This window comes from Aptenodytes forsteri, unplaced genomic scaffold (genome assembly GCF_000699145.1).
Source record: "Aptenodytes forsteri isolate BGI_AS27 unplaced genomic scaffold, ASM69914v1 Scaffold59, whole genome shotgun sequence".
NCBI lineage: Eukaryota > Metazoa > Chordata > Aves > Sphenisciformes > Spheniscidae > Aptenodytes > Aptenodytes forsteri.
In genome coordinates, this window is record NW_008794085.1 from 1,648,380 (window position 1) to 1,663,334 (window position 14,955).

The 14,955-nt window shown below is 36.3% G+C and overlaps 1 protein-coding gene across 1 annotated transcript in view; it reads right to left on the bottom strand.

The window, feature by feature from the left end:
• Window positions 1–4,267: 4,267 nt before the first annotated feature.
• HS2ST1 (heparan sulfate 2-O-sulfotransferase 1) overlaps window positions 4,268–14,955 on the bottom strand; it is an 87,409-nt gene continuing 76,721 nt past the window's right edge. The window contains exons 4-7 of the mRNA XM_009274245.1: window positions 11,399–11,537; window positions 7,562–7,659; window positions 6,172–6,329; window positions 4,268–5,086 (exon numbers count right to left, since the gene is read on the bottom strand). Of these exons, the coding sequence (XP_009272520.1) occupies window positions 4,860–5,086; window positions 6,172–6,329; window positions 7,562–7,659; window positions 11,399–11,537 (622 nt within the window). The 3' untranslated portion in view covers window positions 4,268–4,859. The remainder of the gene's footprint in view (window positions 5,087–6,171; window positions 6,330–7,561; window positions 7,660–11,398; window positions 11,538–14,955) is intronic.

Here is a 14,955-nt window from a genome sequence, read left to right on the forward strand (position 1 = left end):
GTTTTTATACCGTTCTCATCACTGCGGTAACTGAGCATCTTCCAGTACCACAGTAATCGGTCAGGTCATCTGTTCCCTCAGGCAGGGAAGCACGTACGTATCAATGCACTGCTTTAATCCCAGTTTTCTATTCTTACAAATCTCGGGTTTAATATTAAGAACCTTTCATTGATACTTTCAGCGCAGTGTATACCCTCCGCAAATTTATTACATTTCTGGCCAGAAAGCCCAATGCGAATTCTAAAGGCCTATAAATATATTTGGTTATAGCTATATGAAATTATTACAGACGAGCTACATCCCAGCTCGCCCCTCCCCTCCAAAATCACAATAGCTGCAAATGAAGTTCACAGTACTGCGTAACAACATCTTCTAGAAAAAGAGCATTTAATGTGAATGTGACATGCAAATATTAAGACAGGACACCAGACTTCTTTTCTTTCCCCTTCCCACTGGGTGTTTTATTTTATAGCATTTGCATTAGGTAATCAACTGAAACACTTCAACAACAGAAAGCTGGCAGCATAGTAGGGAAAAATGGAGATTATTTCTCAAACAGCTGTGACAAAATGGTTTCAAGTTGGAATAGTATTGCACAAACGAATCAATTTACGGAGGGTGAGTGGGAGCGAGCGTCTTCAACATGGATTGTGAGGAAAAAAGGCACTATTTAGCTGTGTGTGTGTTTAAACAGAAAGAAGTCATGAAGCACAATCCATGTTTTTCAAAATTACATTCAGTACTGCTTTAGAAATGCTCACAAACCTGTCTCTTTTTGCAGAAGCTACAGAAAGCTGCTGATGTAAATATCAGACAGTACAAGTGTATGAACATTTATAATTATGCTCCAGAAAAGTCTCGGGAAGAGGGCTCTTTCTATAAATACTGCTGCAAAGGTTACGGAGTTGCACAGGCTTACAGTAAAGGAAGCATCCGTGCAACTAAGCAGCCTTACAGTTTCCTTAAGCTTAATCTCTAGTAGTCATAAAATATGCTCCAATTTTGAAGAGCTAAATTGGCAGTGCACTTGAATCAGGCTTTTCCACCGACTGCTTAAGCAGCACAGTTCAGACAGCGTCATCCATATACCTTTTGTCATACACACGTTTAGCAACGCCAGGTAAGCTTAATGGAAAAGTTTCACAGAATTGTAACAGAAAATAACTGAATTTTCCCTGATATAAAATAGAACTGCTCTGAGACCATAAATAAGCAAATGTTTATTCCTGGAAAGTAAAAATAGCTAAGTATCTTCAGAAAAACTAAGTACCCAGAAAAGGCATTTCAAATGACCAGGATGGGCTGCTTCTTCCTCTCCCGTATTGTATAGCTATAAATTTTCATGCCTGTTCGAAAATGAAGCCATGCTCAGCGTACCATTAATAGACAGGCTGCTTGAAAATCAACCCAGAGCAAGTGGGAATATGCACGTAGGACATTCTGCACCCTAGCCTTGTGTCTGCTTATAGATGCACTAACAAAGTAAGAGTGGAATTCTTGTTGCATGGCTGCAGAATTATTACGGGAAGGAGCTAAAACCACTGTTGCTCTCCTGTCGACGCTGCCCAGTGTATCCCAAGTGCTCCAGACATGCTGTGGTTATGGTTATGTAGTTACCAGCGCAGCTGGACCTAGCGCCATTACGCTGACATCAAGAGTTTCAACAGGGCTACAGTTTTGCGCAAAATCAGGGCATTAATTTTGTACAAAAAGTACAGAACAGCGTAACAAAACCTACTCTCAAATATATATATATATATATATATGAGCATTTCAGCACCTTTCAAACAAACTTAGCGCTGCAAAAAGCCAATCTCGCTCCTGTGCAGAGACTACAGTGACTTCAGTTAAAAGATCCATGTTCAGGAGGCTGCATAGTAAGTTTACTGATCATACAACCTGCAACAATAAAAATCCACGTATTGCTGCTTTTCACTATAAGTCATTAAGGGAAAATACACAAGATACATTCTGTTTACATACTGTAAAATATTTTTAATACCAACAATTTGGATTGTTTCCATTTCTGAATAGAAGATGAAAAGAGCAGTTTATTAAAAATCCGTAAAGCTCCTTTTCCTAAACTGTCTTTTAGCAAATCCAAGTTTGATAGTTCTGAATTCAAAGGATTCTAAAAAGTTCACAGTTGACTTAATGGTTGCGCTAGATATAAAAGTAGAGAGCCTTGATTCCTTCTGTGTTCCACAGACAATAACATTTTCAGAGTACGTCTGGAATGAATACCTCTCCAATTGTAGCTAGCATTTTTAAAAAATATTCCTAAAATTCTTGTTTGTCTCAACCCTGTCAGTTCACAGCAAAGAACAGGAAGTGATATCTGATTAAATAAAATGTGTTTTCTTATATGAACTATGAAAAATATATTGCTCTTTAAAAGTAAAAGGAATTGCATTGTTCTATTATTTTTGTTACTGAAGACTCATAATTAAGGAATTCTAAATCCTGGAAGGAAAAAAAAGAAACTTCTAAAATTGCTTACAGAATAGAAGAGTTTTTTGTAGACCCTACTGGAATCAGTAGAAGTTTTGCCTATTTTTTTCTTGTCAATACAGAAGCATTTGTCTACACACCTATTTCATTACTTCGATCGATATTTTATGTTTTCACTCAGTAAACTCTCCTGCTCTCTTAGAGGTGCTCTTCTGAAAATTCTGAAGGAGACTCAAGAAGGTAAACTGATCCGAATTATTCTAAGGAAAACAACACAGTCAAAAAAATATCTAACATAAAACTATCATTGAGTGGATAATCTTTCCTGGGATTCTAAGTATTCATTTTCTTTCAAAAAAGTTACTGCTTTGTTATGGAAATTTTTAGATCTCCATTAGCTACTTCTTGTGTGCGACTCCTCAGTTCCTTTCTTTAGCTAGGAAACATGTCTTCATGTGTGAACTAACACATCCTATTCCCAAACATGCTGGCATTATTAATGACGTCAATAGCCAAGAACTAGAACAGGAAATCTTATGCATGGTTCATGCTATATAAATGGTAAGCTATCAGAGGGAACTTCCCTGATTATTTGGGAAGAACAGAGAGAGATCTATTTTTAACATTCAAAGGGAAAAATCCAAGAAAACAAAGAAAATGCAAGATGTACTCGATAGTCTCTCATCATCCTCTCTGTAATTGGGCTGTTGCTTTTGGCTGCAGACACCCAGTTCACAGACCATTTTCCATTTCCTTTGTTTTCATTACAAGAACAAGCTGGTTAAAGAAACCCCACTTGGTAATTTTAAACTAAGCTTTCAGCATCACCCCTTAGGAATTTAAACCTTTACCACCATTCCTTACTTTGTCTCCTCGGTGCCTTCCCCCATTAAAGCCTGTGAAAAGCACTTTAAGAAAAGGCAGGTGTAAGACGTGTAAATACTCAGATCTTTAGGAAAATTCAATAGGAAACAAATTCTTGTAGTTCTCCACTGCCATTTGCTATAACGCAGTGGCCCCAAACATCTGTTCTCAAATTTCAATTTACTTCATCTACCAGGTGTTTCACATGGTTAATAATGGCAACTCACAAATTTACAATAGTCACATAAGGCAGTTACAGAAATACAATTATGTCAATCAAGTTCACTGCATCTTTCTCAACCGGACTACACGTGACATTTTTCTTCTTTTCCTCTTACCATAATAAAAGGATGAAGACTACATTTCTGTAAAGAGAATCCCTGGACAACATTCTGGTATTGAAGTCAGAGAGGTCACTGAAGTGCATTTCAGCAATGTCCAACAGTTAACTCAACCAGGAAGCAGATGTGATGTTTTTCACTTCACACATAACAGAACTGGTGCAAAAACCCCACTTTAAACTAGTTACTTTAAACCTTTTGGTCCAAATACATAAAATAAGCAGTATTTACAGCATTTTACTCCTTTTGTAAATGCAATGCTTTAAAACACGTTATAAAGCACCTTAGTAAAAATATTCTACAGGTAAAAGTATCGAAGTAGTAGGAAAACCCTAACCATACCACAGCTCACTAATGGAGTCATAATATGGATTCACCAATACCTCAGTTTACAATTATTACAAAGAATCCATGGAGAAACTTAATAGTGAATTTACGATTTTTATACCACTGTGTAAGGATCAACTAGAACTGCAGACAATACCAACTTTCTTTGTAGTTTTCCCAACCTCAGCCAGTGGCGGTGGGGATAAAAAACAAAACAAGAACCCCACTGCTCTGATTCTTTAACTTTTTACAGTATTAACGTGGAAATGATGTTTTAATACTAATGATTAGTTGTAATTTTTTAATAAAACCACATATATAAATATGGGCAATTTCAGCAGCAGCAGCATTTCTCAGCAGAACATGATTAACCATCCCAATTAATATCATGTGACATGATTCAGAAAAACAAAGCACAGATGTCAACCAGTTATTAACACTACTCATATTGTATACAACCAAAATTTCCATGTTGAAAGCTGGGAAAAATGATTTCTTCTTCACAGAAGTATAAATGAAAATAAATTGCTCTGAAAATTAAAAAGAGCATCAACAGAAGCATTTTTTGTTTGTTTATATTTTCAACTAGAACTGCTGTGTATTAATTGCTCCGAATTAAAGTGTAGATTTCTTCAGGTAAAGGATATTATCTCCCACTGAAAGTATTAGTTAGATAAAAGAAATGAAGCCTTTCCTTCTGGATTACCAACATAATTAGCCGGTATCCAATGCCCTGGAGGTGATCCACAGCCCACTTTTCTCAGATCTATAAGGAAACGTCTTGGAGGTCTACAAGCAATCTAGTTTCCATGGCTGAGGACTAAGATGACGATGTGACCAAAGATTTAGGTCCATAAATCTAACAGTATAGTGTTCTTAGTTTGATTTAGGGTAAATCTTTTCATAGAAAAAGTTTTGAGCCAGAATATACAATTCTCCATCTTTTTCCCGAACTGCATGTGCTCTGACAAACTGAAATTGCTCCAGTGCAAATTCATAGAACTCATTCTCCATTTTCCAGATTTCAGACTGTTGTAGCTTGGCAATAGTTTCTTTTGTGGGAAGTTTTTTCTCAGTTGTTTTCCTAAGATGAGACTTCTTTCCTAAATGCAAAATGAAAGCAATAACTTCACTTTAAAGTTCACGTGATTAAAAAATGTTTACAGTCCTTTTATTTACAGAGTTTTATACTCTCAGCATGCTGATAAACTGCATTAGAAGTGTCAGAATTTAATCCAGAATTTATTAACATAACTTGCCGGGTAGGAAAATTGCAGTCTCTCTCACTAAATGTTAATGAATTTTGCATCAGTACTTTCAATTCTTTCTCCTTAGTCTAATAAACCCAGGGAATGAACACTTCATTTAAGGAACACGATTACTCTACATAATGTACTTGGAGCAAGATTGGTCTTTCAAAATTAATTATTTAGATGTTAATCTGGTATCAAATGTTAAGAATTTTACAAACTGCAAAGAAAGAGATTTCTTTCGTGAGACAACGATGACCAAAATGACGACAGCATTTTCCCTAAGAAGTGCTATCTGTTGCTTTATAATAAACTTGTTAATACTACACATCTAGGCTCTATACATCAGACCCTTTTCTCCCTCTATTTGCAGACAGAAGCCCTGCTAAGATGGACCTTTTCTTCATCATAAGTTGCATGGCCAGCTCCTAGAAAATGAGCTACTAGCTATATAACAAATGTCTTATTACAACCCCAGGAAGATAAACATGTACTTGGGCCTTTGTATCCCTTGGGCCTTTTTGCACAGCCAACCAGGTTGCATCAAGCACAGTTAATTTCAGCAGGGCTTCTGAGGAAATGGAAATCTGCCACTACCAGCCATTTTACAAAACTGAAGCCCCTGCGAGACCTTTCCACACTGTTCTGATAAACACATGGCACAATTTTTTAAGTGTGGTATACCTACACAACTGCCTTTACCCCAACCTTAAATACTTACAATTTGCGTAAGGCAGGAAGATACTTGGGCTGCCCTCAAAAATTTGTACTGAGAGTCTTTTAAAGAGTTTGTCTCTTCTGTAGGAACATCAGACAACTGAGAGGCAAACCTGGCAAAGACTCAAAACTATTCATCTAAGTCTAAAGAATTCACATTAAAAAAAGTGATAAGAGGATGAAAAATCCGCGGAATCCATGGAAATCAACCATTTAAATACCTGTCCGGTACAGTTCTGTAGCACCCCTGAAGAACCGGGGCAAAGCTGCCTCCAATAACATGATAAAGTCTTCAAGCTCTTCAGTAACTCCCACTAGGAAGTATTCATTAATCAGATTGTATTTGGCTTGTTCCAAAGCCCATCTGCTTCCCACATTCCTAAAATGACAGAGAACAATTACAGCAAGTTCTGATGTCAGCCAACAATCCTTGGTCCCTAGATGGAGATTAGTTCATAACAGGACATTAGTGTAGGAAAGGCAAGACCCATTTCAAGTTATAACCATTCCTAACTTCATTTCCCTTTCCAGTTTCTCTCATCTGCGTTCTTATCTAAAAAATTGACTCTAGTTATTTTGACTAATAACTCATCCACAAAAAAACCCATGTGTGTATATGGTTACTGTCTCTATTAATGCAATTTTTGGAGGATTTACATTTTCTCAATGTCAATACTCAGTCTCCACTTTCACATTAGAAACCACAAATGGTTGTGGTAAGAACACACCTTCCCTTTTGCATCCTACAAGCATAATTCTGAACTAGAAAGTCATTGCACTTAATGGGAGGACTTCCCTACTGAACCACAGACAGAAATTAAACCGACATTTTTTCCTCCTTTTTATAGCTCCAGACAGGGTGAAAAGATAGGCTCAGAGTTCTTTCTTTCTCTGCTGCTCCCCCTGGCCCAGGTGTAGATAGGTCTGACCAACAGGCACTGAAAGAGGAGCTCCCAAGTGGCCATTTACTTTGCTTATGTTTGGATGAACAGTACCTTTGACAAATAATTGCTCTTGATTTCACTCAGAATCCTTCAAATCATCTATGTCCTTTTTCTTTTTTTTTTTTTTTTTTTTTTAGTTTGCTAAAGAGTTTTTTAAAGTCTGTGCCATTGTTAGAAAACATGCTGCACTGACAGATGGACACTATTTGCTTTTGTTTCGGTTTCTACTAAGTAGCATTGACTACTGGATGTTTGGTAAAGGTTCAAGAAGATAAATTTCTCCTGATCTCAATTATTTAATTCTCCCCAGAAACTCTAGAGGCTTGAATACAATATCTTCATTCAGAAAGACAGATATTGTAGCCTGACATAAGAAAAAAATGTCAAGACTCCAAATTTTCAAAAATTATTTTTAAAATTGAAAACATCCGTCTTCCCTCATAGCACTGCTGATACTGTATCCTAACATATTGCTTGTTTACAGAACTGCAAGACTGTTTCACTAAAATGCATCTTCAAAAGAAAATACATTACTAAAGTCCCTGCTGCTTCATTCTGTCCCGTCCCTCACACTTTCCCCAACTGTGCTACATATTCAAATTTGTTAAGTTTAGATTTCAGTGCTGATATACTTGACTAACAACTTAAGCTACATTTATCTCCCTACCAGCATTCGGAGCTGTGGCCACAGAAGAATGGAATTTGAAGCCAAAGTTTCTCTGGAGCACAGTCTGAACCTCCAGCTGCCACACATTCATCAAAGGTCTGGAACAAAGACAAAACTGAGCTGAGCTTTAAACTCTAGCATATGTATCAAACATCTCAACCTGGTTAGTTGCTAAATGTAGTGGGGACAGAAAAACACAGGATACCATGTGAAAGAAAAAAAAAAGAAAGCAATTTTTTCAAGTCTTGCTTTCACAGTGTTATTAGGAGGACCTATTTGTCTCAATTAAAATAGTATTTGGACAGTTTTTTATGATTAGAACTAATGAACAATTTGATCTTACCTGATACATTTGATATACCTTTGATATAACCTTTATAAAGGCTGTATGTCAAAACAAGCAAAACCAGTCAATAAGTGTTGGTATCATTATTTTTCCTTTACAAAAGAAGTCACTAAAGATACAGCGTCAATGCCATCAGGATCTGTGTGATACTGGAGCAGCTGGATCTTTATACCATAGAACACTGTGCATTTTGTGCTTTAGATTAAAAAACGTTCTATTATATTTTAAACATTATGACAAATAACTGCAATTTCAGAGGCCAATTTGTTTTTGGCCATCAGAAGTGAAAGCAAGTTGTTCACTGCATAACAGAATATTCCATGCAACATCCCTCTACATGGATAGACAGCTGTAGCAACACAGAATTTCAACTGCAGTAACACAGTTACAATAAGAACTCCATTAGCATTGGAAAGAATTTGTAAATATTTTACCCAGTCGCCATAAAGTAAGTATTTATATTTCGAATCAAGATATAAGCCAGGTATCTAGGATAGATTTTTAAAAAATTATTTAATGACAAATAAGTGATCATATAGACAACTTTTTAGACTGTTTCTTCTGTATAATTACAAGTTTCTGTTCAAAACAACTATGTAAAAATACATTTGCTTAATTATTCGGTGTTAGAACAAGGACAACGTCCTTTGCTTCTATTTTGAGGTGAAGTTCCTGAGACAATCTGAAAAACTTACTGATGCCAGGCCAAAGCAGGGATTAACCTGTGGTGTCTTGGTCCACATTGCACTTTGAGTTTGGAATAGCTTGTACATGTCACATATTACAGATAAAGATTCAGCTTAACTAGGAAAACAAGACATTGGTATGCTCTCTCCAGCATAGTTCTCTAGAGGAATTCTGCACTGATCTATCATGAGTACTTTATAACATCAGCATTACCTAAGAACTAAATTGCTTAAACGCACCTCCTAACTTATGAATGTATATACTAAATATGAACTGGCATCTGTCAAAAGAAAGACTTCTTTGCTTATATCTGCAGGTTATTTTATAGTTAATACGCAAAGGCAAGCAAGTAATTTTCTAAGTAAGACGAAATAGGACAGGCCTCCTTCCCCACTTCCTCTTACATACGTACCCTGACTACTCCATCCAGAGATTTTATTATAAGAAACACTTGTCTTTACAGACTGTTTCTGGAGCCAAGCTATCTGTGACTTTGGAAGCACAGGGATATAGAAAGAAAATGAATGAAGAACTCTTTCCATATAAATGCTGTGGTATGGACTGGGAGCGGGCGAGGGTGTAAAGTACGTTGAGATTACTTTCCACTTAATAAAGGAACAATTGACTTCCATTAGAAAGATTGCATTTTTGACCCTCCCTACTTTTCATTTGAACAGCTCTTAGTGAATCTACAATAACACAGATTAGAATAGATACCAGTGTTATAGACACTGCGATTGGGTCAATCCGTTGTTGAGCTTACTGAATTTTATATCTAATGTATGTAAAACTGACACCATCTATATATGTACAGTTTTCTTGGGAACACCATGGAAAAATAGTATTACCTGATTTAAATGAAAGAAACCCTAAAACTTGGCATAGCAAATAATTTTCACTTCAAATGGAGTGAAATGCCCAGGGAAGTGGTTGAGTCCCCATCCCTGGAAGAATTTAAAAGATGTGTAGATAAGGCGCTTAGGGACATGGTTTAGTGGGTGGTGGTGTTGGGTTGACGGTTGGACTCGATGATCTTAGAGGTCTTTTCCAACCCTTAATGATTCTATGATTCTATGAAATGAACTAGAGATGCTTACAGGACAAGTTAAATCTGTATGGCAACTACTAAATCTCAGACCTAAATAAAGTGGTATGATAGTGACAAAAGGAAATAAAGCATCTTTAATAGAAAAACGTAAAATTATTAATGCAATACATTACAAACATTATAAATAGGAATGCATTTCAACCTCTTCCAGCAAATCAGAGCTTACAGTGCAGTCTACCAAGCAGTAGCATTAGGGATGTTGGCTTCATGTTTCCCAGTGACTACCTAACAAGGCTGTTCCGATTATAATTCAAAACTAAAACAACACTATTAAATGTCACTCTTTTTAGTAAGTATTAAGTTCTATAAACAGGTTGGACTTCATAGCATGCTCAGCTTTCCAACTCATTGATCTCCACCAGGAAGGAATTCCATAGCCAAATCATCCTCCTCATGAAAAGGAACAGGGTAGGTTACAAAAGATGAGATCCTATCTCTTTTTTAAAAATGCCTTTATGATACCATATCACCAAATCATCTCTGTACCCAGTTCTGTGAAGATACATTTTTTAAGCTTAATTTTAATTTGTTCTGCTTGAAGCTTTCCTCTACCTATGCTGTAGGATGTTTGGATAAACTGAAATGCAGTGGCAGAAGATGGCGCCAAAACCTAAATGACAGAGGAGCAGTTAGTTATCAACTGGAGAGAAAAGAGGAATGGTCTGTTCCCAATATTTAAAAAACACTATTTGGATGGGGGGAGCACACAAAATGGTTAGTCACATTTATTAGTTGTTATGGTGTTTATAGACTAAGCTGTATTCAGTGTGATTTTTGCTTCGCTATTTTTTCCATGTCTCTTGGTATTCCCACAGTGCTACACTAAATTGTCAACATTACAGAAAAATTTCATCAGTTTAAGAAAATATCGCCACTGAAATTTTAAAAAGTGTTTGGCTATGTAAAGTACAAACCCCCCTTACATTTTATAAAAGCTTCAACACTGTTCTAACTATAGTTTTATAAGCTATATTCATATACTTAATACCCTACTTTTCTTCCTCATTTAAGAAAAGTCCAAAGCAACATGCTCCAACAAATGTCTTACTGCAAAACTTGACAGTGGATGTATAAATTCTTTCTGGAATAAATATATTATGGAGCCTAAATGTTGTTGCCATTCTGAAACTGTTTTAGTAATCAATGTTTGAATATGGTAACCTGAACTACTCCTGTAGCCACCTAAGACAGATGGAGGAAATATAGAAATGTATGATCATACTCCATAGTTTTCAAGCAGAGTCTTTATATAATTCCATTGCAAAACTTACATTAAAAAAAAAAAGTAAATTGGGTTGCTAATTATAAAAAAAAAAACCATCAAAGCCAAAGCATCAGCAGTTCAACAGCTTTCGGTAAAAAACGTGTATCTCAGTCTTCAACAAGAAGAGATGTAGATATCTTACACAGGAGGATATGCTTAACTTGATACTTACAACTCTGGATACCTGAAAACATTTTTTCATTTAATTTTTTTTAACAAATTGCAACGTCAAGTAAATTTATAAGGTTACAGAGAACATACTTAATGTTACACTCTGGTCCAGTACAGACACGTCGGGGAGAATATAACTTACAAAGCCACCATCATCACCAAGGCTGATAAAAGAACTATTCAGCTTTTAGCAAGACATTTTTAAAATTGTTTTCACATTAACTTTAGTAAGAACAACATATATAATAAAGTGCACTTTACCTTTTTATCCCCCTGTTTTCGCCTCCGTAGCCCTGGTCTGTAATCATCTCCAAAGCGCAGAAAGTAATAATAAGAAACTAGTCGTTCTATAGGATCTCTTATGACATTTATGTAAATTGGTTTCTTTTTAACACCAAATCTAAAGTAAAAGAGGAAAAAATGTCTTTAAAGGCCAAATCAAAGCTTCTCATCTAATACTTAAAAGCCTGTCTCTATTGATACAACTGAAATCTATATACAGAGATGATGATGGTGAGAGGAAGTTTAGTGATCACTTCCTCTCATCCTCATATCCAGTGCGTTACGTCGATGTGAAAGTCAGTTCAATTTCAGTTTTCCTAGGATTGTGATAGTAGGTTTTTTTATTAGAGAAACAAACAAAACTGAAATATTCTCACACAATACATACTAAAAATGTTTATACAACCATCCTGACTCTAGAAATGCCTTAACTAGTCTAGTAGCCAGGTACGTGTCTATAATACGTACAAGGAGGTTTGATATTGAGTTCCCTCCTGAACCGTGCTATGCAATGCTGCAAGTGGTTTTCCTGGCAGCTCTCCAGTTGTCAGAGACGTGAACTCTAACAGAAGGAAGACAGAGCTCAGAGCCCATCCATTACCTGGGTTGAATCCATATGGCTATGCTTATTAAATATAAGCCTAAGACCTGTAACCATATTAACTTCTCTATCTAAAGATAGAGAATTTTTCCTTAGACATTTACCCTAAGCAAATTTTGATTTACTGTGGTACAAACAGGAAGCTTGATGAAATGAGGTGGAAAGCTCATGGGACACATGAGAAAGATTTAAACCACCAAAATTGTTTTGTGCAAATGCTGCCTTTCAATGATCTACGTTCACGACAGCTTTTACGATAGATTTCTCAGTTTTATTTTCTTTTCCATTTGAGACGTTACTGTGGCAAATAAATATGGTATCCAAACATTAAAGAGGTTATATCACAATGGAAACTGCAAGTATATCAAGTGCCCTGAAGTAAAGCTAGGAGCTGGAAAAAAAAAAATTCGCTTCTGTTCCCATGCAAACTGGCAAAGTGTTCTGCATTGACAGAGGGCCACTCAAGCCTCCTAGCTTGGCTAAAATAGAGAGCACTCGTAGTTTTAAGATGCAGTTCCATTATTGTTAAAGTGGTACTCTGTAAATTATAACACCAGATACTGCTCATATGAGGAGTCTTAAGTTGAAAAGCTGAAGAACAGAAACATAGAATAAGCAGCAGAAAAGAGGAAGTTAGGAAAAAAAAAACAATTAAAAGGCATTATTTTGGCAAAAGGCCAGCACCACAGATACAGAAATTGTTAAAGGCTACCGAAAGAGCAATTGATTCTTCAGATGTTGCCAGCAGAGTACCAATGAATCAGACTGTAGCAGTTAAAGGCGGCACCGCTGACATCTGTCTGTATGCCAGCTCTTACTCCCCAAAGTCCGCAGAATAGGAGTGTGTGAACGTTTCAACTGTTTTGATGCAAAGTCCAGACTTTGAACTGCACCCTCTTTCAGGTCCACTGAAGTGCCCGAGACGTGCACGTGTGTCCGCTTCTACGGGCTCTACTGCAAGTGCCGTAGAAGGCTGTAGAACAAACGATTTTGATACAGTAGCAGCCTTAATCAATAATACGCATCTGTGGGTTAAATGAAGGTGTCAGAGCCCTTGGAAATGTTTGTGCTGGATTGTACATTCACATGGATTTTCACATGACCTCGCAAAACTAGCTTCAGTTACGATAACATAAGCCACTTACTATTGTAACTTTATTAATAATAATAATGATTTGGCAATTGCATTGTCAAAGAACTTTTTTTCCAACCGTTTACCAGAGAAAATAGGGAATAAGGGTGGATCAGAAATTAAAAAAAAAAGAGGGGGGGGGAAATAAACTTTTATTACTGTAATTTCTAAATGGATGGGTTATGATAACCTGTCCTCAATACTGTAAGACATTGATTGAATCCAGTACTTTAAGCTTCAGCATAATTTAAGAGGTACTTCTGATATTTGACAGTGGACCTAAGTCTGATGTCTGCATATAAGCAGGCATAGACTTTTCTGAAATATTTTACACTTCTCAACTACAAGAACATTCACTACAAGAACATACCTCACAGCCTTAAAAGTGTGGGCCTTGCCAAGCACAACCAGAGTATTCAAGATATTATTTTAATAATGAAAACCCAAAGTATGACATAGCAAGCTGTTGTGGGGAAAAAAATAAATCATTTAGGTGAGAGGATAACAAACAACAAACACAAGGATAACACAGCCCTGGAGGGAAGATGCAGATGAAAGAAATCCGTGAAATTGCTTAAATGCTTTCTAGATGTAAAATAATTATTTTAGTTTTAAAAGTTCCACTATCTGAAAATATTTTCAGCTTTATGAAGTGAGTAACGTATAAAGTAACATTCACCTTTGCTGTTCCAGAAATCTGTTATTCAGTTCAAGGGTTTATTAATGTTGCAGCATTTTAACTTTAAAAAGGCAGAAAGGAAGCTAATGAAATTTGATACCATTTTATTTTATTGATTGATTTGCAATTAAAACTTCTTCCCTGTTACGTTTTTGTAAACTTCAAGCTTTTACTTGGTGCCATTGGTAATTTCCAGCTACTACTGTAGCTTTCAGCGTTTTCTATTACATAATATACTGTACTGGGAATCAATGAAGCTCTCACTTCCCCTTCTCATTCTTTGTAATAAAAAGCTAGAATCAGTGTACATAACAGAAAGTATAATTAAAAGCAATGACTAAACAAAAGAAATTCTTACATAGAAAAAACTCATTTCATTAAATAGATGTTTTAATACACAGAAACAGAGCATTATTGAGGATTGACCAGCAGCAAGAGGTAAAAGTAGTGGTTACTATTGTTTGTGCAGTCGAATATGCTGAGATCTGAAAAATCCACTTTTAATTTTAAACCATCTTCCGTGTGCTGCAAGTGCAAGATGAAGCACTGCCTAGTAAGCATCTTAAGCAAAACTGACTTGCCAGTTCAAGGGGAGGTTTCACAAGACTGAGCTACTGAGGATCACTGCTTTAGATCCAGAAGCAAAAATAGGACAAGAAAAGACACACATGGAAGTGGGAATACAGATATGATCCTGAACCTTTGAAGTCACTGGGAGAATTTTTACCTCATTTTCTTTTAAATTAATTTTAGAAGTAGCAGGATTTAACTCCACAAGAATTATTTCAATGCTTTTTACAGCAAGTCAAATTACTATAGGCCAGAAAACTGCTTTAAAATACAACTTTTAATATTCTGATAAACTGTAAAGGGATACTCTGATAGAGAAGAACTACATAACTTAAGAGGCAGGTGGTATTACTTGTTATATGAAACATATTTGAGAACAGGTGTGCTGGTTTTGGCGGGGATAGAGTTAATTTTCTTCACAGTAGCTAGTGTGGGGCTGTGTTTCAGATTTGTGCTGAGAACAGTGTTGGTAACACACGGATGTTTTCGTTACTGCTGAGCAGTGCTGACACAGAGTCAAGGCCGTTTCTGCCTCTCACCCCACCCCACCAGCG